Source organism: Cervus canadensis, chromosome 18, assembly GCF_019320065.1.
Source record: "Cervus canadensis isolate Bull #8, Minnesota chromosome 18, ASM1932006v1, whole genome shotgun sequence".
NCBI classification, from domain to species: domain Eukaryota; kingdom Metazoa; phylum Chordata; class Mammalia; order Artiodactyla; family Cervidae; genus Cervus; species Cervus canadensis.
Genome location: NC_057403.1, coordinates 51,075,983 through 51,100,214, shown reverse-complemented (window position 1 = coordinate 51,100,214; position 24,232 = coordinate 51,075,983). Strand labels below are relative to the sequence as shown.

The 24,232-nt window shown below is 57.3% G+C and overlaps 1 protein-coding gene across 9 annotated transcripts in view; it reads right to left on the bottom strand.

Annotated features, from left to right (window-relative positions):
* The window catches only part of CBFA2T3 (CBFA2/RUNX1 partner transcriptional co-repressor 3), a 76,632-nt gene that overhangs the window by 41,166 nt on the left and 11,234 nt on the right, over window positions 1–24,232 (bottom strand). Inside the window, exons 1-2 of one of the 9 annotated variants that reach the window (XM_043435621.1) lie at window positions 8,968–9,413; window positions 7,767–7,874 (exon numbers count right to left, since the gene is read on the bottom strand). The exons of 4 other annotated variants lie outside the window; for them this stretch is intronic. Coding sequence is in view for 1 of the 5 variants with exons in the window: in XM_043435618.1 (XP_043291553.1) it covers window positions 5,590–5,611 (22 nt within the window). In the remaining 4 variants the exon portion in view is untranslated. Of the gene's footprint in view, window positions 1–5,589; window positions 5,790–7,766; window positions 7,875–8,967; window positions 9,414–10,021; window positions 10,190–24,232 lie in introns of those variants that run through there. 4 more of the 9 variants (XM_043435622.1, XM_043435619.1, XM_043435620.1 and 1 more) reach the window with 4 other exon arrangements.

Sequence of the window (24,232 nt, the reverse complement as noted above, 5' to 3'; positions counted from 1 at the left end):
GCACCCAGCGAGGGCGTCCGTGCAGCCGTGACCCTGGCATCACTGCCTGGAGATGGGGCAGTCACAGGTGACACATGTTCCTGCCCCCCTGGGCCTCCTGTGCGTCAGGTGCCCGCCTGGGCTCTGAGGCAGCAGGGCCAACAGACAGAAGTCCTGCCCTCACAGACCTGACCTCCTGGGGAGGAAACGTGGTGATGTGCAAGGAAGAGGGGGCGCTGAGGGCTGTGGGGACATGGGGGGTTGGGGATGGGGGGCACTCAGGGCAGAGGGGACTGCTAGGTGGGTTGAAGAAGGATGGTGGAAGCCATGTGGATGTGGGGTGGGACAAACAGGCAGAGGGACCTGCCAGTCCCTGGGTGCTGGCGGCACAGCAAGGCAGGTGGGTCGGGGTGAACATTTAGGGGGAGGGCTGTGTGGTCTCGAAGCCACTGGCAATCTGGCTCTGTCCCTGGAGGGGGCCTCTCTGGTTGACACATGGTGGCCCCAAACTACTTCCCCTGAGTTTGGGGGAGTGGGGAGAATGAAGCCAGAGAACAGGTGCAGCATCTTGTTCATGCCAAGGACCTGGGACACAGGTGCCAGGGAGATTCAGTGAGTGTTTGTAGAACCAAACACAAGGACAGCTTGTGGGCAGAGGAACCCTGCTGTCCCAACCACCCTCAGGCTCCTGGCGGGGCGTTCTGCCAGAGAGTGACTTGGACAACTCTGTGCTCCCCACCCCACCTCCAGGCCAGGGTGTGGTCACCTGTGGAAGGGGTGAGCTGACCTAGGGGCGTGATGCAGGGAAGCCAGGTGACCAGGGCAGAAGGCTTTCCATGTGAATTCATTCCTTGAAATCTGGAGGACAGTGACTTAAACTGATGACCACTCAGCACAGCAGATGCTGTCCCAGGAGTGACCCCAGGAGAACTGAAAACACACACCCACCCAAGAAGGTGCTCGGGAAGGTTCACTCCAGATCATCCACTCTCACCAAGGGTGAAGCGGCCCAGCGGCCCTTTACTGATGATGGACACACGCAATGTGCAGATCTGAGTCACTGAATCTCAGTCATTAAAAAGAAGGAAAGCAGTGACACATGTGACAACATGGATGGATCTCAGAAACAAGGGGCCAGCCTGAGGCAGTGCTAACGAGAAGGGTCCTGCCCCTCTTCCCAGGCATGGTGATCTGTTCACCTGGGGGCCCCAGCCCAAGAAGCGGGCAGGACAGCTACTCCCTTGCTGACCCCAACCCAGCTGGGCTGGCAGGCCCAGGAAGGAAGATGGTGAGGCTGGGCCCTACTGGTCGGTGACCTGCTACCTTCCAAGGAACACCCCACATCCGGAGGTGCACCCTTCAGAGGCCAAGAGGGGCCTCAGGATGGTCTCCCCTAATGACTTCCTGAACCAGGAGCCTAACTGGGCTGATGTTCTGTGTGACATGAGAATTATCAGCCAGAAAGGGGTCCGGGTGGCAATGAAGGGACCTCAGCCACTTTGAGACACAGAAAAGCCTCCTGAATGCGGGGTCAGGCCCAGGACCTCATGACCACCCCACCTGTCCCCTCCACTCTGAAGCCCCCAGGGCCATGCTGATCAGCGGGGCCAGGAGCTGTGCTGGTCCCTTACCAGGGATTGAATGATCACAATCGTGGAGATTTCAGAAAGGAGTTTTCACATTAACAGAGAGGGAACCGAGGCTCCAAGAAACCACACAATGTACCGCAGCTGAGGGTGAGCCTGTGGGCTGAGATTCCACCTGGGTGCCTGACACCCCGAATGAGGCTCTCCTATGACAAAGCGATGCAGGTGTGAAGTGACAGGCATCCTGAGACAGTCCATGCAGATGGTGACAAGTGTCCTGGGACAGTCCTTGCCTGTGTGCATTGACAGGCTTCCTGGGGTAGTCTGTGCAGATGGTGGTGACAAGTGTCCTGGGACAGTCTATGCAGGTGGTGGTGACAAGTGCCCTGGGACAATCCTTGTCTGTGTGTAGTGACAGGTGGCCAGGGACAGTCCTTGTCTGTGTGCAGAGACGGGTGACCAGGGACAGTCCTTGTCTGTGTGTAGAGACAGGCGACTAGGGACAGTCCTTGTCTGTGTATAGTGACAGGTGGCCAGGGACAGTCCTTGTCTGTGGGTAGTGACAGGTGGCCAGGGACAGTCCTTTTCTGTGTGTAGTGACAGTTGGTCAGGAACAGTCCTTGTCTGTGTGTAGAGACACGTGACTAGGGACAGTCCTTGTCTGTGTGTAGTGACAGGCATTCAGGGATAGTCTTTGTCTATGTATGTGTGAGCTGGGTCACCCTTCACAAGTGCTCACGGGGTCGCCGTGCAGCTGGGCTGGGACGCGTAGGTGGGATCCAGGACAACACGCACTGCTGCAGCCGTCAGAGTGTGGACGTCTAGACGGGTCACATGGCTCCTCTACGAGAGTCCTGGGCAGCTGCCCTAGGGGCAGTCAGGGAAATCACACATCCTCCTTCTGCCTGGTTTTCACAGCCTTGCACACATACTTACCTGCCCCATGTGCACCCCCTCACGTGCACACTCACACACAGGGCTCCCACGGCAGGTGATGTACACTGTGGTCCCTGGAGCGAACTGCTCCCCTCCTCCCAGGGACCTCCCTGCAGCTGCCCTGCCCCCGTCTCTACCACCAAGCAGAGGGAAGGGCAGGGCACTGGGAAGAACAGCTTTTCATGAGTAAGCACCCTTGCCTCAGACCATTCTACCAACACCCAGACCTTGGACATGGTTGGGGGGCTTCTCCACCCATCCCGGGGACTCAGGCTCAGTCCACAGAGCTGGGGGGGGGGCGCCTACTTCTCCTGGACATGGCCTTGCCCTCCGAGGTGCCTGTGTCTGGATGTTGCCTCTTCCTGGCCCTGTCCCCCTTTCACCTGTCCCCCAGGACCATCTTCTCAAAATGCAAACCTGCAAACCTGATCAGCTCCCACCACTCAGCTCCACTCAGGGGGCTGCCCTGGGCCCTGGAGACTCCAGGGACAAAGGCCAGAGTCCTGTCCAGGTCCATCAGCCCCACGGTCCTCCTGTTTGGCTCCGGCCCCTCCTGTTTGTGGTTTGTCACCTCTGCATGGTCGTCCCCAACTACACATCTCAGAGCCACACGCCTGCACCCCCAGGGCCATCACAGCGCCCCTCGGCAGAGCCGCCACTGGGGAACCCCCTGTGCCTGCGCCTCGCCCTGTCTGACACGGTGGTCACCAGCTGACCAGCAAGGCTGTTCGGAACTCAGACTCAAAGCAAATGTAAAACACACGTGGAATTTCAAAGTGTTTTTGAAAAAGATCTCAATACTTAAAAAAAAAAATCAACTACATGCTGAGATAACAACATTTTGGAGACACCAGGTTAAATAACACATATCACTAGAATCATGTGGGTTTCCTTCTCCTTTTCTCCTTTTTCTCCACATGGCCACAACCCTAACTGGCAAATGTCTGCACTGCGTGGGCATGGCTCACTGGGCCATGTAGGCTGATGCATCCTGGGAGAAACTGCCCTTCAGAGCATCTCCTGTGGTCACAGTCTTGGGGGTCCCAGGGTGCACATGGCAAGTCCCACCCAGTAATAGCTGCTAGGATCACAAGCCAAGCAAACAAGCTCCAAACTGCAGAAAGCCCCTGAATGGTCCAAGGAGACGCCAAGAGTAGAGAGTCTGTCTCAGGGCACGGGGACTCCCTGTCACACACAGTTGGACTCCAGGGAGATATCTGGGCAAAGACCACATGGGAGGGACAAGACCAGCAGTCGGTGGGCCTTATGGAGAGGGTCTCAGAGCCCCAACCTGAGCCTTCACGAGTGGGGATCTGCCCCGGGTAAAAAGAATACCTGCAAGGCTGCCCGGTCCAGTGCAGGCTCTGCAGACGGGGTCACTGCAGGGCAGTGTCGTCCTGTCCCCTGCCTGGAGACGGGCGCCTTGGCGGGATAAGGCAGGACCGCTCTTCGTGGGAGTGGAAGGGACCACGTGCCCTTCGCTCTCCTGCCCCGAAGTTCTCCACAGGGGCAGAAGGGCCTCTCTTGCACAGGTGTGCAAGTGTCAGCACACGAACAGCTGCCCTCCCCACCACCCTGCACGCAGCCAGCTCGGATGCGGAATGCTGCCCTCCGGCCCACACTGACTCCTCAGAGGCAGGGAGGTGGGGAGAAAAGGCCCCTGGTTCACTGTGCTCACGAGTCCAGGCAGGGCTGGGTGAGGCTGGGGAAGCCCAAGGCTCCCGGGAGAAGACACAACAGCCACCTGGGGACCCAGGTGTGGGGGGAGGATGGAGGCTCCCGAGTTGGAATCCCACCTCTGCCACCAAGTAACCATGGGACCTGGTTTCCCACTGGGCCCCAGTTTCCCCCATGAACCGGGGGTGGGGGGGAGCGCAGAGTGGAGCATGGTCCCTGGGGACACTCAGGTCCTGTGCTCGGCTCTGAGCTGTGTCCCCAGCGTGGGGACTGGGTCAGCAGGCATAGGGGTCTGGGCTCCACTGAGGACACAGCCCATCTCTCTGGACCTGGGGCAGGAGGACACGGGTGTGGACTGCAATCAGAGCAACAGGGTGTGACATGGAGCTGCCCGACACTCACACCCACCAGTGAAACCCAGGACGCACTGCGTGTCCCCCAGAGAGGGCCTGTGACAACCACGTCTAGAGCCACGCGTCAGCAAGATACGTAGGACCATCCACCCTCCTCACAATCCCAAGAGGGAGGAGCCAGTGAGACTGTGTTTAGCATCGAAATAGACTCAGAGAGGGTGAGTGGAGTGCCGAGGGTCACACAGCCACCACCAGGAGGGGAATCAGCCTCCAAATCCCAGCAGCTCAGAGAAGCTGGGTGGTGTCCTCTCCCTCCCCCTCCCCACAGCCTGGATACACAAGGCAGAAGCTCCCCAAACTGGGTGGGGGCTGCAGCCTCCTCTGGTCCTGAACACCCCCACTTCTCCAGCCTCTCAACACACTCCTCGCCTGCCTGTCAGAGGGGCCACTGCAGCCGGAAGCCTCTCCTTTCCTCCCTGACTTCACTCTGGCTTTTCTGGGTCCTCCCGGGTCGGGATCACCAGGTGAGCACTTCCTGTGGGTCCCACACGTGGCCCGGGGCCGTCATGTACACAGGGAGCTCTACCAACCTGTCCCGGCAGCTGTGACTCCTGCCCTACCTCCGCTGTGGACTTTTCTCTGCCCAAGTAAACAGAAGGCGCCCAGGGCCAGACACCCTTCCCAAACTCCTCCCGCCACATCCACCATGCTCCAGCCTCAGGGGCAGCAGGGGGTCTGAGCACCCAGGCCCCGGGGAGGCTAGAAGCATGCGTGGACAAGGAGTGGGATGGACAGCGGTGGCCAGGAGCCTGCGGGTGGACAGTCGATCAGGGCTGCGGGCGCCCCGGCCCCAGGAGGCAGCTTCCTTATCACAGCCAAATGCATCTTTGCTTTCCTTCCTGCCGACATCTGGCCCCCGGCGCGTCCCCGGTTACAGCAAGCAGAAGTCCCAACTTCTGTTTTATTGCCAAAGGTCGTCGGAGGCCCCACTCAGCCATCACCCCACGCCACATGCGTGCCGTGAACTCAGAAGCAAGGGCTGGGAACCCACGACTCACTTTCCTTGTCCCGAGTTTCCATCCTGAGCGCCAGTCCTCTGCCTGGGTCTTTCCACTGAGGCTACAAAGGTGACGCCAGCCCAGAGTTTGCTTCCAGAAACCAAGCTCTTGCTGCCATTGTGGTTCTGGAACAGGGCCAGGCCATCTTCCAAACGCAGCAGAAAGCTCCAGGGGCCTGTCCACCCCCTGTGCCACGGGAGCAGCACCCACCTCTCATGAGCTTCTCTGGCCTCAGTGTTCCCATGTGGAGAATGGCATGTCAAGGGTGCCCACCTTCAGGGTTGTTCTGAGGTCAAATGAGGGGCAAAGCCTACAGCCAGCCTATGAGCTGTTGTTGAGGCTGCGTGACAATGACTCTACCCCCTGCCTGGGTGACCCTGTGACCAGTGACACAGCCATGGGTGACAAGCACCTTCCAGGTCAGTCCGGTCCAGTAAGTTCGATTGTGGCCACATTCCTGCATTTACCAGTTTCAGAGTTCAGGCTCCTCCTCCACCCCCTGCCCCCACCCCCCAGGTCTGGGAAGTGACACTAGCTGCCCAACAGAATGCTATGCCTGGATACCCTGTTATAACAGCCAGACAATGGCCAATGCTGTCCAGAGGGCCTTGAAAGGACACCGACCACCTCAGCTCCTATCCTGGGTGGTGGGAAGAGGAGGGGGCTGGCCTCAGGCCTCTGCAACCCAGACAAGGCAGAAGGTACTCATCCTCCCGGCCCTGATCCCCGTGGCCCCTACCCCCAGGGAATGCCCTGGGTGTCAGTTGTCACTGTGCCCACGTGCCAGAGTCTGTGTCCAGGTGACAGTGCTGACATCTGGGGCACTAACCCCTTGTCAGTGCCCAGCAGGTGTGGGAGGAATCCTTACAGGCAGGCAGGGGGCCCGGCCCACAGACACGGATGCCAGGAGGCTGCTGTCTGGAGGGAGGACCGGGGCTCCTCTCGTGGGATCAACAGCCTGCACCTCCCTGGGCATCTGTGAAACAGGGAAAGCCCCACCATGGGCTGTCCCACAGACTCGGGGTGGTGAGTTTTGAGTGCAGAGCCTGGCTAGGCAATGCCCCGGGGTGACTTGTGCTGCTGGGGGCTGGAGAGGAACCATGTGTCTGAGAGCCACACCACAGGCAGGATGGAGCTGCCCCATGGAAGTGCCTGCTCCCTCCTCAGAACAGCACTCATTTAGCACCTACTGTGTGCAAGCTCTTCAGCACACTCCTGTTTTGGATTCTGAGCACACACGTGCGCACGCACACACACACACTGGTGAGGAAACTCAGATGAGCTGAAGTCAACCACCATCCTGCAAGCCCGGGAGGAATCAGACAACCCAAACACAACTGGACAGAGGAGGGAGGCCGCCGAGAGTGCCAGGGCACTTCCGGATGGTAGGGAAATGCCTCCTTGGATGCCAGCTGCCCTCCCTGACTGCCCAGGAACTAGCAGCACTCAGAGCCAGCCCCCCCTGCCCCCAGGGCAGCCTCGCAGGCTTGGATCCTGCGGATTACTGACCCAGCCTGCCGGCGTCTCCAGATCCTTGCGTAGGAAGGAAAATTAATTTCTTCCAGTCATGCAGAAATGAAAATATGTGCAGCCAAATCAGAGAGATTTCCTGGAGGTGGTAACTCAGTTACATGGATCACCTGGTCACAGAGGGAGGGCTGGCAGGTGGCCTGGGCACCCCCGGGGGTCTCAGAGAAGGACCTCCACCCCACATCTGCCAGCTCGCTGGCCTGGCGGGGGGGGGGGCCCTGGGTGGGCCTGTGAGACACGTCCCCTCCCCCAGTCACACACGGATCAAGGCGGCTCCAGAGAGAGCCGGATTCTGCCAGAAAACTGGTCCTAATGTGACATTCCCTCCCACCCGAGTCCGCCTAGCTCTCGGGAGCCCTGAGTGCCACATCTGTTTCTGCGCTCAGCGCCCCTCCCCTCCTCGTTCCTCGCACGTATGAGGGTGGCTCAGCCACACAAGCCCCACGCACCCCGGCTCTTTAGGGACCGGGCTGTTGGCTGCACAGAGCAGAACCCTCTGCCTCCTGGGGGTCCCCAAGCAGAGGACAGAAGTGGGGGTTGGGTGACACACAAGACCCTAGTGTCCATCGCAGTGCCAGCCCTCTGTGAATGTGCCCTGCCCCAGAAAGGATGCCCCCTGGGGCCCAACCTGAAGAAGTTTCTCAAACCTTGTGGCAACTTGGGAGAGCAACGCAGGGATCCAGAACAGCTGCCCGTCCTCTGCCCCCAGCCAACCCCTGTCCTTTGAGGGTGGCCGCCCTGGGAACCTCCTGTTTCTGGGTCCAGGGAGGAAACACACACCCAGTTAGACATAATGATTTGGCATCCTGGCTGCCGGTCAAAGTAGGGGCCTGACTGTTGCTCAGATCACCCCTCACAGTAGCACAAGATCTCTGTTCTCAAAGGAAATATTTTTCTCCCCGGCCTCTAGAACAGGCCAGAGGTCAGCCAGCCTCAGCCCCAGTGCTGGGGAATACAGTTATCCTGGTGGGGAGGCGGCGGGGGCCTGGCACTCCTCTGAGCACACACACAGTTTCCGGGGGGCCGGAAGGAGGGACAGCCTGAGGCTGTGTGTTCAGAGCCGGCGGCTCAGAGTGTGGCTTGCCACCAGCCCTGCTGCCTTCTGCTCCACGTAAGCCCGTCTAGGGCTGAATTTCCAGCCATCTGTCTCTCCACGTCGGCTCACACCTCCCTCCCTGCCGTTCCCACAGCCTGGCTCTGGGCCTGCCCAACATGCAGATGGACGGTTCCCAAAGCCTGTGAGTGGGACGGCTGCCACCGGGCTTTGCCCGAGGCCCCGGAGCTGACAGGATCCAGAGGCTGTTATTTAAGATCTCCTCCCCACCCTGGGAGCTGGGGCAGGACATCCCCCAGGGCAGTCTTCACCCCTAAAAATGTTCAATGCCTCTGCGCTGGGCGGCATGTCCAGGGATCAAAACAAGAAGGGGAGGGGCTAGAGGGAGCTCTGGCCCGCCTCCCCAGCCAGGCCACAGGCACGTCCATCTCTTAGAGTGTCACCCACTGTCCCCCCGGACTAGTCCCCTGTCACCTGGCCCAGGCCCTCTTTGTCAGGAAGCGCAGGCAAAGCAGGGGAACCCGCAAGACTCCTCACCTTCCACACGCAGGTCCCACCTTAGGTCTGACCACACCCCCAGCAGGTCAAGCTCCAGCTCACCTCGGGGGTGGTCAGTGGGCGGGCACTGAGTGGGCTGGCCCCACCCCGCTGTGGGCTCCAACTTTGCAAAGTGGGGAGGGGGTCCCTAGGAGGCCTATGCACTCTGTGCTGCTTCAAGGAGACCCCGGGACAGCAGCCACGGACGGAGTCGAGTGACAACGGCGGCAGCGCGGACGGACGGACGAGGCACTTACGGTCCAGAGGTCCGGCGGACCGGAGGCGATTGCACTCTCGCGACCCGGTTCCAGAAGTGGCTTTTCCTTCGAACTCGGTCCCTGCCTCCGTAACTTGGGGGCAACCCGCGCGCTGTCTTCTGGCGCCGACCGCGCTCAGGGGCGAGGCGGGGCCGTGGCGCGCGGGGCGGCCGCCCGGGCCATCCCCAGGCCGGTCTCCGGCCGCTCGCTCCGCCCGCCGGCCGCCCGCAAGGGAACAAAGCGCGCACGCCGCCCCGGGCGGTCTCCGGCCTCCGCGGCCCGCGCCGGGTCCAGCCGCCGCGCCTTTGGCTCGCGGGCGCCGGCTCCGGCTGCCGCGCGCTCGCCCGAGCGTCTCACGGGGCTCCGCGGCCCCCGCCCCGCGCGCCCCGCCTCCGCCTCCTGTCCCCCGCCGCCGCCGCTGCGCCACCTGCCTCCCGCCCGGCGCCCATCGCGCTCAGCTCCGCCCCGGGGCGCCGGGCTCCGTGCGGGGCCGGCGCGGGAGAGTGGCTCCGCCCGCCGCCGCCCCAGCCACTCGGGCTGTCGCGGACCCCGGGGCGCGCCCTGAGAACTCGGCCGAGGGCGCTGGCCAGCCGCGGGGGCCGGAGGCTCTAGGGCGCAGCCGGCGGCCAGCAGCTCGGGTGCGAGTGTGAGGGCCGCGCGGGCGGGTGTGAGTCGGGAGAGCGCGGGTGCGCGGGGTGTCCGGGTGGGCGCGCTGTGCTGTGCGGAGAAAGACGCGCGCCGCTCGGTGGGGAGGGATGCCCGTGAAGGGAGCGTGGGGGCCGCGGAGCCAGGAGCGCAGAGGGTGCGGGAGCGCGGGGTGGCTTGCTGGGACGCACGGGGGCCGGGGGGGGGGGGCGGGTGGCGGGTGTTAGTGTGGGTGCCGTGGGCGGGGAGCGCGAGGTGCCGTGAGGAAAGCCGTGAGGGTGCCTTGCAGGGAGCGCGGGAGGCGCGCCGGCGGGCCCCTCGCCCGTGCCCACCCCCGCCGGCTCTTCAGGCCGCGCCCTGGGCGGCCGGGTGGGGGCCCTGAGCGGAGCGCGCTGCCGCGCACACCCACCTCGGAGCAATCGGCGGCGCCCGCCTCGCAGCTTTACGGCCGCGATGTCTGGAGTCCGGGCGGGAGGAGAGCAGCAGGCGCCCCTCCTCCGGCCGCCGCCCCCCCTCCACCCCCGCAGCGTGGGCCGGGTCGGAGCCGCCTCCGCGCTCTGCCGGCAGGGGGCGTCCTCCCGCTGCGCCCCGCTCTCAGTGCCTGTGGCCTCGGGCCCACGCTGACCCAGTTACCCGCAGGAGTGCGGGGACACCGGACCCGGGCTCGCAGCCTCTGGCCTGGGGCGTTTGCCTGTGTTCTGCATTATTTGCATCCCATTCGTTTAATTTCAGTCTGCAGGACTGCCGAGCCGCTGCCCTGGCCTCTGTGCCCCCCCTTCTCTCTGCCTTGCAGCCCTCACCGTACCTCACCCCCGGCACCTATTTGCCTCTTTCCCTAAAGTGCTTTGCAGCATATCTGATGCATCCGCCCGGTTAGTATATTTTGGTTAAATCGGTGCCATTCCCCCTTTCGGCCTCCCCCAACCCACACAGACTGTTTCCTCGAGACAAGCTGGGGGTCCCAGAGTCTCGGTCTTAGGAGACAGAGGGTCCAGAACTCGAAACAGCAGAGCCCTGATCTACATCTTGTTTGGCATAAATCTGAATGTGAAGATCCAAGGTCCCCAGTTCCCAAGTTCAAAAATACATCAGTATGCCAAAAAACAACCTTCTCCTTGAAGGTGAGGGTGGGATGTTCCGAAAGAACAGCATGTATATTATCTATGGTGAAACAGATCACCAGCCCAGGTGGGATGCATGAGACAAGTACTCGGGCCTGGTGCACTGGGAAGACCCAGAGGAATCGGGTGGAGAGGGAGGTGGGAGGGGGGATCGGGATGGGGAATATGTGTAACTCTATGGCTGATTCATGTCAGTGTATGACAAAACCCACTGAAATGTTGTGAAGTGATTGGCCTCCAACTAATAAAAAAAAGAAAAAAGAAAAAAACAACCTTCTCCTTGAGTGAGCCACACCCCCACCCCCACCCCCGTCACTGGGGCAAGTTGGGCAAAGGAAGCCAGCAGAAACACAATGCAAGGCTCTGGGCAGAGAGTCATCCCTGCCTTATCCTCATGGCCACTCCCAGGGGCACTGGACAGAGTCTCTGGGTTACCAACTAGCTGTGTGGCCCCTGCCAGTCCCTGACCTCCTGCGTCTCTATCCTTGTGGAGATAAGAGAAGATAAGAGAAGTGTGGTGAAGGATTACCTGGAACACAATTTTCTGGCATCTCCCTTCCCCTGACTTTCAGAATGTGATCAGGTGTGGACCCCTCCTGTCCCAGGGTGGAGCAGATGGTCCTGAACTTGTGTGTGGAGATGACGAATAGATTCAAGAGATTAGATCTGGTAGACAGAATGCCTGAAGAACTATGGACGGAGGTTCATAACACTGTACAGGAGGCAGTGACCAAAACCATCCCCCCAAAAATGAAATGCAAGAAGGCAAAGTAGTTGTCTGAGGAGGGCTTACAAATAGATGAGAAAAGAAGAGAAGGGAAAGGCAAAGGAGAAAAGGATGCAGAGTTCCAGGGAATAGCAGGGAAAAATAAAGCCTTCTTGAGTGAACAGTGCAAAGTAATAGAGGAAAACAATAGAATGGGAAAGACTAGAGATCTCTTCAAGAAGATTGGAGATACCAAGGGAACATTTCATGCAAAGTTGGGTCACAGAAGAATGTGGATCTAAAAGTAAGCGTCCCAGACTTCCCACACCAGGGTTCACTGATACCAGCTCCCTTATTTCATGAACTCTGAAGCACCACTGATGTTAAGATACTCCTCATTTCATGCACCATTAAGAAAAGAGAATGCTCTCCCAGTTATCCTAAGACGCCTCTACATTTCAGAGATGTTAACAAGCCACCAGTGGGCCAGGTGGAGCATTGAGCAGCAAGCAGACAGCCCGAAGCCCACCTTGGTGCTCTCAGCTGGGCAGGGAGGTGGACCGACTGACAACACCGAATTCTCACAGAGCGTTAGCAGAAGCTGGGCCTAGCCTGGGGTCTGCTGCATCTCATCCCCTGCAAACAGCACATGGTTGTCAGTTCTTTGTGTTAAATTACCAGTTGCAACATCACTGATTTAAGCAGGGTATTGAACACCACTGGAGATGTGGCAGATCTCAAAACACCAGGAATAAAACAGCAATCATCAGAGACCACACGCTCAGGCCCCGAGCCAGCCCGAAGGCTCCTGAGTCCCCGCCTGGGAGGATTGAGGCCTGTGCTGAGTGATCAGAGGGATGGCCAGGCCAGTTTGACCTCGTCAACAGTCATGGTGAGTCATGGCAGGAGCTGTCACACTGAGGAGGGTTTGCTGATGGTAGGCACTGAGCTGAGCACCTAACTCTCCCTCAGCTGTCAGGCAGATGCTCCTGGAGCCCCCACGTTATGGGTGGAGGGACAGAGGCTCCGAGTGGCTGCATGGGTGGAAGCTGAATGCTTCACAGCCTCTACCCTTTGGGCTCCCTGTTGCCTCCCCTGGGCTCCCCTCATCCTAGAAGTGGCCTCAGCACAACCCCTGGGTCTTTGGCAAAGCTGGAGTCCCACCATGCCAGTTCAACCTGGGCATCCAGCCACTGCAGACCACTTGTCTGTAAAATTAATTCTGGGACTTCCCTGGTAGTCCAGTGGCTAAAACTCCACACTCCCAATGCAGGAGGCCCGTGTTCCATCCCTGGTCAGGGAACTAGGTCCTACAGGCTGCAGCTAAAGATCCTGAATGCCACAAGGAGGAGAGAAGATCCCACGTGTGGCAACCGAGACCCAGCACAGCAGGATAAATAAATATTAGAACAAGACGAAATAATTCGGAGTGATGACGGACTTCCTCAAATACGTTTCTGTTGTACGTAGAAATCTTCACCAGAAGTTTAAATAGTTGCCAAGAGGATAAAATCTGCTGCACTGTTAAGTATGGATATTTCAAAATAAGAGAGAATCTGCTGGTCTAGTAGTGATAGCGTTTTGATAGCCATCCTTGTCCGCTTAAAAATCCACAAACTAACTCTTCTTTAACATCTGAATTTTCACCAACTTCCAAGCTGACACAATGAGCTTTTAGATACAGTATCAAAAGCATGATCCAGGAAAGAAAAATTGGGTCAGTTTGACTTCATTAAAATTTAAAACTTCTGTGAAAGATACTATTAAGAGAATAAAAAGACAAGCCACAGAATGGGAGAAGATATTTGCAAGACACACACCCAATAAAGAACTATTTTCCAAAATATATAGACTCTGCTTCTCTGACGCCTGACTTTTCACATAGCCCCTTCCCTCCCTCACTGTATGTTTCTATTCTGCCCAACAGAATTTTGCCCTAGTTTCGGTTTGAAATTATTTAGATTCCTGTATCACACAAAAGTATGTAAAGATATTGGGATCTCAAGATTTAAACATTCTCTTGTGTTCAAGTTTGTCTTCTACATTGGGTTATTGTTTTAATTACAAGTGGTGTGTAGCTGATAAAAATAATGTGAATTTATTACACATTTTGAGAATTATTAAACATAAAAGGTAAATTTTTTATTAGAAATGCCTAATAAATGGGCAGGTTTTTTGAAGCAGTGTGTATCCACCCATACATATTCCTTATTTCCAAGAAAAGGAGTACAACTCGAATCCCATTCCTATACGGATTTTTACTGTGAAACTATAAGAAGCCCCAGTTACACAAGTAAACAGATCAGCAGAGGATGAGATGGTTAGATAGCATCATTGACACAGTGGACATGAATCTGAGCAAACTCTGGGAGATAGTGAAGGACAGGGAAGCCTGGCATACTGCAGTCCATGGGGGTCACAAAGAATCAGACACGACTGAGCCACTGAACAATAACGAGAGGCTCATGTGCTCTAGTGACACCACCGTGGCCTCCTTCCATTAGTTTTCTGCCCCGGACCTCAGGGTGACCAGTCACAAGAATGATTTTTAAAGACTGTCAGCTGACAAATTCATGGGCCTCCGTCAATTTTGTTGCAAAGACTGGAAACAGTCTGAATTGCAAGAAGCTTTGTTTGCTGCAAGCAGGGAGACAGAGAGGCATCATGGGTAAGCCCAGCAGGGGGTACTGACCTTTTTTGGGGACGTGAGAGAGGGGTGACTGTGCAAAGGAAGCTGGGAAGAGGGACTGCACCAGGGCCCAGGTGGGTGGCGTCCTGCCCTGGCCATCAGCTGAGCTGGTGTGGGGACCAGATTCTGTGGCTTTAAGTCAACCACAAAGGCAGGGAAAGAGCCTAAGCAGAAAGAGTCTTGAGCTCCAGCAGGAAGGTGCCTGGACCCAGGGGCATTTCTCAGTTCCCCAACCCACCTGGATCCAGGGGTGGCTCCTCCTGCAGAAGGGGAGGCTCACCTAGAGCTCCACACAGACACAGCAGGAGGGCCAAGCAGGAGGGCCGTGGAGCTCATCCTGTGTGCCTGGCATCAGGTCTGCAGAGCGCAGCTGTGCAGGGTCCCAGCAGACAGTCAGGGAAGGCAGGTGTGGCTGTATCGGGGGGCAGAGGTGCTTGCCTTCACAACCCCCAGGACAGCTCTGCCTGTCACCAAGGGGCTCTGTCAACCATGTCTGAAACACCTTCTTGGGGTGTCCATGGAGAATGCTGTCGCTCACCTCCTCTTCCACCTTCCAGGTACGACACCAACTCCCCCGCTCCCACTTTAGGTCTCCGTCCTGACATGCCCACAATCCCTCCAGGACTCCAGGATACCGCCCAGCACTGGACCCAGCCTGGCCAGCCCCAGCCTTTCTACAGGTTAAGAAAGAAGCTCATTCTTGGCTCAGACGTGAGCCTATGACCCACTCCAGTCAATGGGATGTGCAGAGAGGGGGTTCTGGGGACTGTCCTCTCTCTCACGTGCCAAGAGGAACCTGCTGTGTCCTTGCTCCTGGTACTGCTGTGTCTGGAGGGGGCCCAATGGCCAGCACTGAGGGTGATGCTGATGCAGGGGCGGGGCAGACAGATAGAGGGGATAGGGCCAGTCAGAGCATTGTTCAGCTGCCAAATCAACCAGCAACCTGTTTTGTCCCTGAAACCCACCCTGCTTCTGGAACTCTAGTGCAATAATACTTCTTTATTGTTCAAGCTGGTTTTACTGAGTCTGCTTCTTGCAATGAAACACACCTGACTTTATGCCTTACTTTTTAGGCTGTCTTGATCTCAGCCATCTGAGGGCTGCTTTGGCTTATTAAGTATCACCCTTGATGCAGAGGGTCTCTAATGTACATTAGGATCACCTGGAGTGACTGTGAAAATGAAGTCTCCTGGGATGGGGACCTGAGAGGCAGAATTTAAGGGGCATCAAAAGACCCCACTCAGTGGTTGCAATAAGTCACGTTCTAACCCAATATTTTAAAATATTAGAAATAACGACAAAATCTGTGTGAGCAAAGTATCAAAACTCTAAATAAAGATGAGATCACCATTACTCATGTCTCCCTTTGGGTCAGGCTCCAGAGTCCCCGTAGCTGGCTCCTTCCCCAAGGTGGGATTAGAAAGGCCGGCAGGCCCCAGCCTTCATTAATCAACTACCAACCTGCCCTTTCTACCACATGATGCTGGGGGGCTGGGGGTAGGCTAAGGCCACACTGTGGGAAACAGGACCCCAAAGCAGTCTCAAGTCATGCACAGGCAGGCTTCCCATGGATCAGGCCTTCCCTTTAGGTGGGGTCAGCTTGGCAGGTGGGCTGCCTAAACCAACTCCTCCCTGGATTCTGGGAATGAGAGACAGGCTTTGGGAAATGGGGCACTGTCTTATTTGGTAACCCCAGAGGGTGTCTGGTCAAGGCCAGGAGGCAGGGCAGGGGAGTGGGAGGGAGGGAACCAGCAGCAGCAGCTGTCCACCCAGGGTCAGAGAGGTGGGAGGACATGGATTTATGCGGCAGCTCCTGCCCCTTTCTGCGGGGTTGCTCCAGGGACCCTCACCCCGCCTGCGTCCTCCCCGTCGGGTGCAGAGGGAACACAGATGAGGGTGGTGAGAACGCATGGTCGCAAGCCAGTTGGTGTGCGCAGAAGCGGGGACAAGGGGATGTGGGCGTGGCTGGGCGTGGGCGGGGCCGAGGAGGGACAGAGGATGTGGGCGGGGCGCAAGGACAGCTGCCTGCTGGGCAGAGACGCTGGATGGACCCCTGCCAGGCTGGACTCTGTACTCTTCCATGGGGCTCCCTCCACTTGGCCCAGGGATCCTCAGAGTCCTGGAGTCCTGGGAGATGCCTCTGGGGACTCACAAGCACTGACTCCAGGTCACTGTTTTTACCTAAGCCAACCTTTGTCAGATATCAGGATGGTGGCCACCTTGTGAGAATTGGAAAGACAAGTTCTCCAGGCAAAGCCATTAATTATCCTGTGTGCAGAGCCAGGCAGCTAAAACCCCAGTTCCTGACTGGGCTAAGTGCAGCCTGGGCCAGGTGGCCCCAGAGGTGCTCTCCTGTGGCGGGGTAGCAGCCACCTGGCATCCCACCTGTGCAGGGCAGTACTGGGCACTTCAAACGCACTCTCATCCAAACCCTGGAACAACCCCTGTGGCAGCTTTCTGCAGAGGAGGAGACCCAGGGAGGCTGAGAACCCACAAAGGGTGGTGGGGGGGCTGGGGTAGAACAGTCCTCCCAACTCCAGCCTGGGCCCCTCTTCGCTGCACCGCCCTACCTTGCTCACTTCTGCCCTGTTATCTGGCCGGTCACACCCTGCCACCTCGTGGCCTGCCCATCTAGCAGCCTGGCCATGCCATGGGCGATGGCCATCGGAAAGGAGGCTATGGAAGGGCGGTCCATGGGCCTCCAGATTGTGGGGAGGAACCAAGACAAAGGCGGCTCTTGAGGGCTGGGCACTGAGGCAGGCCCAGGAAGACCCAGATGTGGATCCTGCCCGGGGGAGCGGCATCAGTCACACAGCTGCAAGGCAGGCTCTTGCTGTGGGGGTCAGACCCAGTCACGGCAGCAGTTTCTTTCCTGTACCCAGTTCTCTGAGGGATTCTCGATGAAGTCAGAAAAAGAAGGTTTTCACAGACTTTCTCTTAAGTGCTCCAGATCCCAAGGCTGTAGGAAAACGCGGACCCTCACTGGTGACCTCAGGACTGCTGGCTAAAGAGCCAGATAAGCTCCCTACCCGGAGAAATGGCCACATTGAAAAATGAAGATGTCCAGGGACTCCCCAGTGGCCCAGTGGCTAAGACTCTGTCCTCCCAATGCAGGGGGCCCGGTTCAGTCCTTTGTCAGGGAACTAGATCACACATGAGGTTACTAAGACCCGGTGCAGCCAAATAAATAAATTTTTTAAAAATATTTTAAAAAAAATAAACATGTTCAGTGTGGGTGAGGGTGCTGGTAAACAGGCCATGTAACATTTTGACCATAATGACCCAGAGCTGTAAACAGACCAGCAATCCCTACACTCATATTGGTGTACCAGAGGATGTTTCCTACATGAACGTCACAGTGCAACAGTGAAAGTCAGAAGTGGTTACCAACCCCACCCGAAAAAAGCACATGCACATGTAATAATTTTCTCCACTTTCAGGGTTTTCCTGCTAAACCTCCCCAAGCACTAGATTCCATCGCCTAGGGTCTGACCACAGTAACACACGAATAGCGATCAGATTTCGGGGCACGCACCCTGCACTGGGCACACCTGTGTTTCAGCGCCCCTGCTGCCCGCTCTCAGGCCTGTGCCCAGGCCCAGCCTCTGTCAGGAGCATCGTGGACCTCCCGTGAACTCACGAGGCATCTGTCCTTCCATCACTGCAGTCCAGCATGTTTACCTGTGTTTTACCTGTTCCCTGGCCACTCTCCCCTGGGGCAGGGAGTGTCTGTCTGTTCACTATCAAGTCCCCAGGGCCTCGAAAGGCCCACACCCTCAAAGAGTATTTGTTGAACGACTCTGCGTGACCTTGTTTAACCTTCATGCCACTCTCTGAGAGGTTTCATTATTCTCGTTTCATCTTCACCTTCCTTTCTCTTATCTGCATGTTTGGATTTATCATTTATCTTAGCATTTTAAGTCGGGGAAAATAGCAGTTAGTTCTGACAGTACACTTGCAGGGTATGGTTAGGATGGCTGCCCCATGCCAGGCCTGTGGCTTCTCAGCCCACCCCCAGCTCTGGTCACAAGTTCCAGGGCCATACCCAGCTCAGAAGGCCCGTGGGCAGCACAGACTGGGCCAAGAGGAAGGCATGTGACCTGGCCGGGCCAGTCACGATCCTTGTCTGGGATGTTTTAAACTGGGGACTTTCTCTTTGCTCTGCTCAGGAGGCTCTCTCAGAGCTGCCCAGGGCCATCTGCTCTGAGAGGCGAGAGGGCCTGCCCTGAGCGTGTGCTGGCTGACCCAGGGCCCCTGAGGCCAGTCCCACCCCGTCCTTCCTGAAGCCCGTTATTGAGCCAACACACCTGGGTCCTGCCTGAGCTCCTGGGTGGCGTCTCTGTTACCTGCAAGCCTGGCACCCTTACTGCACGCCCTGGCCTCCGCTGGCCCTGGCCCCTGGCCGTGCACACGGGGAGTTGTGTTGGGAGCAGCTGGCGGCAGCCGCGCTCTGTGCCTAGCAGGGTGAGAACAGCCCGCCCACGGCGGCTCCACGCCCGGGGCAGGCCCAGCTGGGCCATCTCAAGCCCACACACATCTCCCACTGAAACGGGTGTTTATTACCCCTGGAACAGGGGCATCCGCAGGCCTTTTCCTGCAGGGGGCCTGGTGCCATCACTCCCGACGGAGACAAAGTCTGCCTCCTGCGCGGCCCCTCAGACACCTGTAGCTCCCTCCACGTGGACCCTCCTGCCTGAAGCTCCTCTCCGCCTGAGAATCTGCCGAGAAGCCTTCCCAAGTTGGGGGGACGCCCTCCAGCACCCCCATGACAGTCCCATCGCAGCTGCTCATGTGTTCAAGGAGGCAGGCTCCCCTTGACTCATGGCTGTGGCTTCCTGCGCCCACTTGTCCTGGGGTACGAGCGTGCAGGACCCACACACAGGCTCTGCCAACACTGCTTTTCTATGTTGCCCTTGAATAAGCAGCTGACAGAGGACCACCCTCACCCACAGAGAAAACCCTACCTAGTCCCCATTTGTGCCTAAACATCCCTTAAACGCTCCCTCCTTCCCCCAGGGGCACTAACAGAAGATGAGGCAGGAGGCAAGGAGGGCGTGCCTGAAGATGGGGTTCCCCCACCAGGCTCACTGGATCCCCCTTTGTCCTCTCTGTCCTTCAGTCTGTCCAGAGTGTGTCCTGGGGCATCCCCCATTGTCTTCTGTCTGTGACCCTCAACAGAGGGCATGGAGAAGGCCCTTGCTGCCCCAGTTCTGGGGAGGCGGCTCCCCATACAGATGACAGACCTTGGAGCTGATTTCACAGAGAGGCAGAACCATGCCCAGGCCAGGCCCTTGGCTGTTTCTGTTCAGGCCATCTCATTTCTGGGACTGCAGGAGTCTGAAGGGGGATGTGACCCCCAAAGACCTTTTCCTGCCAAGAGGCTGGCCCAGCAGGGGTCTGACAGGAGCGGTGTGTGGCTGCCTTCCCTCCTGCCCATGGGGCTGGTCTGGGAACAGCTCTGAGGCTGGATGGAGCTGGAGCCAGGTCTGCCTAGCGCTGCGGGAGAGCTGGGCTTTCGTGCCAGAGATGAGGGGAGGCTGCCTCCTCCCTGGTCTGCCCTGGGGAAGCCGGAAGACAAAGGTGGCCATGCCTCGTCCCCCAGTCAGCCCCACCCCCTCCTCTTGTGTAAGAGGCAAAACCTCAGCTCCCGAAGGCGACAAACCCATGCCCAGGCCCGGGGACGCGCCACTGTTCCCACATTCCTGTGTGGGCCCAGGCCGGCTGGGGATTGATGAGCCCCTGGAGCTAGCGTGTGGGGCGCTGACCAGTGCTCCCTGTCCTTCACAGACCTCTCCCCCCAGCCCCAGCCACGGTCTACTTGACACCCCTGCTCAGGATGGGCCAAGCTCTAGAGATGGCCCCTCTCCCACCCACACCCTGGAGTCTGGACACAGTTGGGTGTTGGGGGAGGGGAGGGTGTGGGCAGGATCCGAATGCAGTGGGCAGAACACAGATGCTTACCGCAGGGAGGGTTGGTCATTTCTCACCCTCGTGGGGCACTTCACCTGTGACCCCCACGGAATCCTCATACCAGCCCCAGGCAGCGGACCTCATCTGAGCTGAGGCCCAGAGAGGGGCAGCCTCTCCCTGCCCGAGACACACAGCGTGTAGGCGTGGGCTGGATTCTCTCCAGGCTGCCACACACTCCAAACAACGGAATAGGATTCTCCGGAAAGAGGAATGACGAGTCCTGAAAGCATCGCGCTCAGTGAAGGAGCCAGACTCAAAGGCAGCGCATCACAGCATCCCATTGATGTGAATCGTCCAGAGTGGGCGGATGGAGAGACAGGAGGAGACAGGGGTGGGCGAGGGTGACTGCTGAGGGGCACAGGGGTTCTTTTAGGGGAGATGAAAATGTTCTAAAATTAGACGGCAGTGACAGTTGCACAGCTCTGTGACCAGACTAAAAGCCACTGCAGTTGGGCACCTTGCTTGGGTGAACTGTATACTATGTGAGTTATCTCAAGAAAGCTGTTTTTAAATCAAAGCAGACCCAGAACTAAGGCACCTTCTGAACCACAGTCACCCCTGGCTCCCAGGAGAGGGGGCAGGTGAGGGCCGGGGTCCAGTCTCTCCCCACCATGGCAGGTGGGACAGACAGCCGTGGGTCTGGAGGCTTGGGGAAGGGAGTTCCATGTGGCCAGTCCATGCAGAGAGGCAGGGCCGGGGTGCAGGCGGGTGGGAGGAAGACCTGAAATAGCTCTCAGAACCTGAAACTTCGGGGAGAAGCTGAGGGCAGTGTGGTGGCCGCGAATGGGGAACTGGGCTGCTCCGAGGGAAAGGAGAAGTTCTATTTGGGGGGCGTTGGAGTGAAGCAGGAGGGGAGGGTGGCAGAGGTGGACAAGCAAGGATTCTCACACGGGAACACTCACATTTCCAGAGCCCCTGGCCACTACTCACTAGTTTGTTTGCGGAAGGACCCTGAGAGAGTAGGGGGGAGTTCCATTCCTCAGATCTGAGACCAGGGTGGGGGCAGGGGGAGAGACCAGTGCAGCCCCAGAGGACACATGGGAGCCCACCCTTTCCCACCCGTAAAGGGGCAGGCTCTGCACCCAGGCTCCAAGGGCACGCGGCAGGTGCTGTGAACTTGGACGGGCTGTGAGAGGGTGGAGCCTTGAGTGCGGAGACTGTTTGAAAACTGCAGAGAAGGTGTGAAATGAGAAGTCAGAAAGCCCTGGTTTGGGAAGGCGCGTCAGACTGGGGATTGGACCCCTGTCCTAGGCGGAACCAGAAGTCTGTTGCCTGGGGCTTCTGCAGAAGCCAGCTTTTCCTTATACGAAGGGGCTGGTCCAGTTTTGTCCTCTGCATCTTCTCTCTTCCTCTTTCTTCCTGCTTGGGAGGCAGACGTGATGCCTGGAGGTGGTACAGCCACTTTGCAGCTAGGAAGCCACTAGTAAGTGGAGGTGGAATAGAAAGAGCAAAGTAGTCTGTGTCCTAGATGGCCGCACCAGCCTCGACCACCTGCTTCTGAGCTTCTGTTACATGGACAAAGACAAACAAACCCTGTTTCTACTGCTGTTGGCTTTTCTGCTATTTGTAGTTGAATGCAATCCTGTTGGAGATAGGGTTGAAATCCTTCATGGGGAGGGTTGCCAGATTTAGGAAATAAAAATACAGATGCTCAGTTAAATTTGAATTTTAGATAAGCAGTGAATAGTTTTCAGTATAAGTGTCTCCCAGGAATTATTTGGGACATACTTATATGAAAATATTGTTTATCTGAAATTTGACTTTTCATGGATGAAGTAACGGATCCCAGAGAGCTTTCACATCTTGTCTGAGAGTTTGTCCTGAGCGGTGTGGGGGTGGGGACGTAGCTATATCCTCGTGCTCTGGGGACGCTGCTGCTGCTACTGCTAAGTCGTTTCAGTCGTGTCCGACCCTGTGCGACCCCATAGACGCTAGGGCTTCCTAATTCTGTTGTTGTTCAGTCGCTCAGTTGTGTCCAACTCTTTGCGAGCCCATGAACTGCAGCACGCCAGGCTTTCCTGTCCCTTACTACCTCCTGGCATTTGCTCAAATTCATGTCCCTTGAGTCAGTGATGCCATCCAACCATCTCATCCTCTGCCGCCCTCTTCTCCTTTTGCCTTCAATCTTTCCCAGCATCAGGGTCTTTTCCAATGAAGGGCTTCCTAAAACCTGACATAAAACCATGCGCAAAGGAGACCCATCGCCCAGGACAGAGCGATCCAAACCAAATGTGGTCCGAAGACAAGACTCAAAGAGAAAGCGATGGTTAGTGGAGGAAGCCTCTGCCCCAGTTTTACACGGTCATGACATTTTCATCCCATTTGACTAAAGTACCAGCTGTGGATGAGGGGACAGTTGTTCCCCATGGACAGTGTGTGACCACCATCCAGGACTGGCCCTGGGAGCACTCTGAGTGATGCTGAGGCCTCATCCACGCTCCACAGAAAGCTACTGGGATCGATGAGCCATGCCTGCCTCGAGCTGAGAGAGGGGTGCAGGCTCCCAGGTGACCTGCAACCAGGTCAGCCAGGGGCCAAGCTCCTGAAGGTCCAGACGTCAGGACTGAAATATGTCCAGGTTCCAGAACCCACCTTTCAGGGCTGACATTCACTGGGCCCGCAGAGCATGGTTGCCCTCAGCATCCCCTTCAGTCCTGGGGGCTCCCGGGCAGAGCCTGGTGTCACAATAGCAGGCAGTCTGGTCTGGTCTGTGGCTGGGGTCTTCCCAACTGGCATGCATCTAAGATTCTCCAGAGACCTGGCCAAAGGAGCGTGAGGGAGGCCTGGGGTCCTCGACTTCCAGGCCTGTGGTCTGCTCCCTCCTATTGCCTCTCCTCTCCTGAGCTCCTCCTCCGGTGAACAGTCAGTCTCTTCTGCAGGCTGGACCACTCCCGAGGCTCTGCCTCAGGGCATAAAGACCCAGCCAGACTCCTCTCCTCCTCACCTTCCTCTGACAGAAACGCCGGTCTCATTCCCTGTGTCCAGTCAGGCTTCCACGGTCAGTGGGCATCCCGCGACGGGCCTGGATGTCTTTCTATTGACACCGATTGGGCCCCAGATGCTGTAAGTTGGGTGTTAACTTGCAGGAAACCGACAAGTTACAAACCGTTTGTGCTCATAGCAAAGACTGTGCTTCACTGACTGTGTTTAGGGGTCTCAAGGCGGCATTCTCTCTTCTCGGGATGGAATATCACCCACATCCTCCCTTGAGTCGCCTTTGCCTCCCAGCCGGCTACCTCAGCAATGACACAGACACAGACACCCTCTTCACAGAAGAAACTTTTCAAGAATTTGCTTTCACCTGCCTTCCAGCTTCCTTTGTTTTCTCCACATCTACCCACCCGTCTGCCATCCATCCATGCACATTAGCAGTGGAATTCCAAAGTGAGACGAGCTGAGTCATTTAATAACATGCTTATTTGAATTAAAGCTGACAAATGTCAGTCTTGTTGTTCAGTCGCTAAGTCGTGTCTGACCCTTTGTGACCCCATGGACTGCAGCACGCCAGGCTTCCCTGTCTGGGCCTGGACAGTTTGATTTTGGGGCAACGTTTCCACCAATCAAGGTGCTAAACCTGCAGCCGCAGCCTCAGGGTTTCCATGAAAATAAGCCCTGAGCACATGTGCAGCATAAAACATGACACGCTACACCACACAACCTGTTAGATGTTAAACACAATGTTAGGTGTTGCAAACAGGCCGGTCGGCACCATCGCCCAGTCTTAGGAAGATGCTGGTGAAATCACAAACAGGCCCCAAGATCGCTGCTCTTTGAAATAAACGACTTTCGCTTTAGTCTCCCAGGCCACCCTGAGTCTCAAAAGTCTGACTCAAGAGCGAATGATCATGAAATATGAAGATGTAGAGAAAAATAATTCTTGTTGGGCTTGGAAACTGGTTACAATTTAGACTATAAACCAGCCACAGAGCAGAGTCACTGAACTCCCACTTCCCTGAAAGATCTGGATAAAGGTCTGACACACATGGGCTTCACCGGTGGCTCAGTGGTAAAGAACCCGCCTGCCAATTCAGAAGACGCATATTCGATCCCTGGATCCCCTGGAGAAGAAAATGGCATCCCACTCCAGTATTCTTGCCTGGGAAATCCCATGGACAGAGAAGTTGGGTGGGCTAA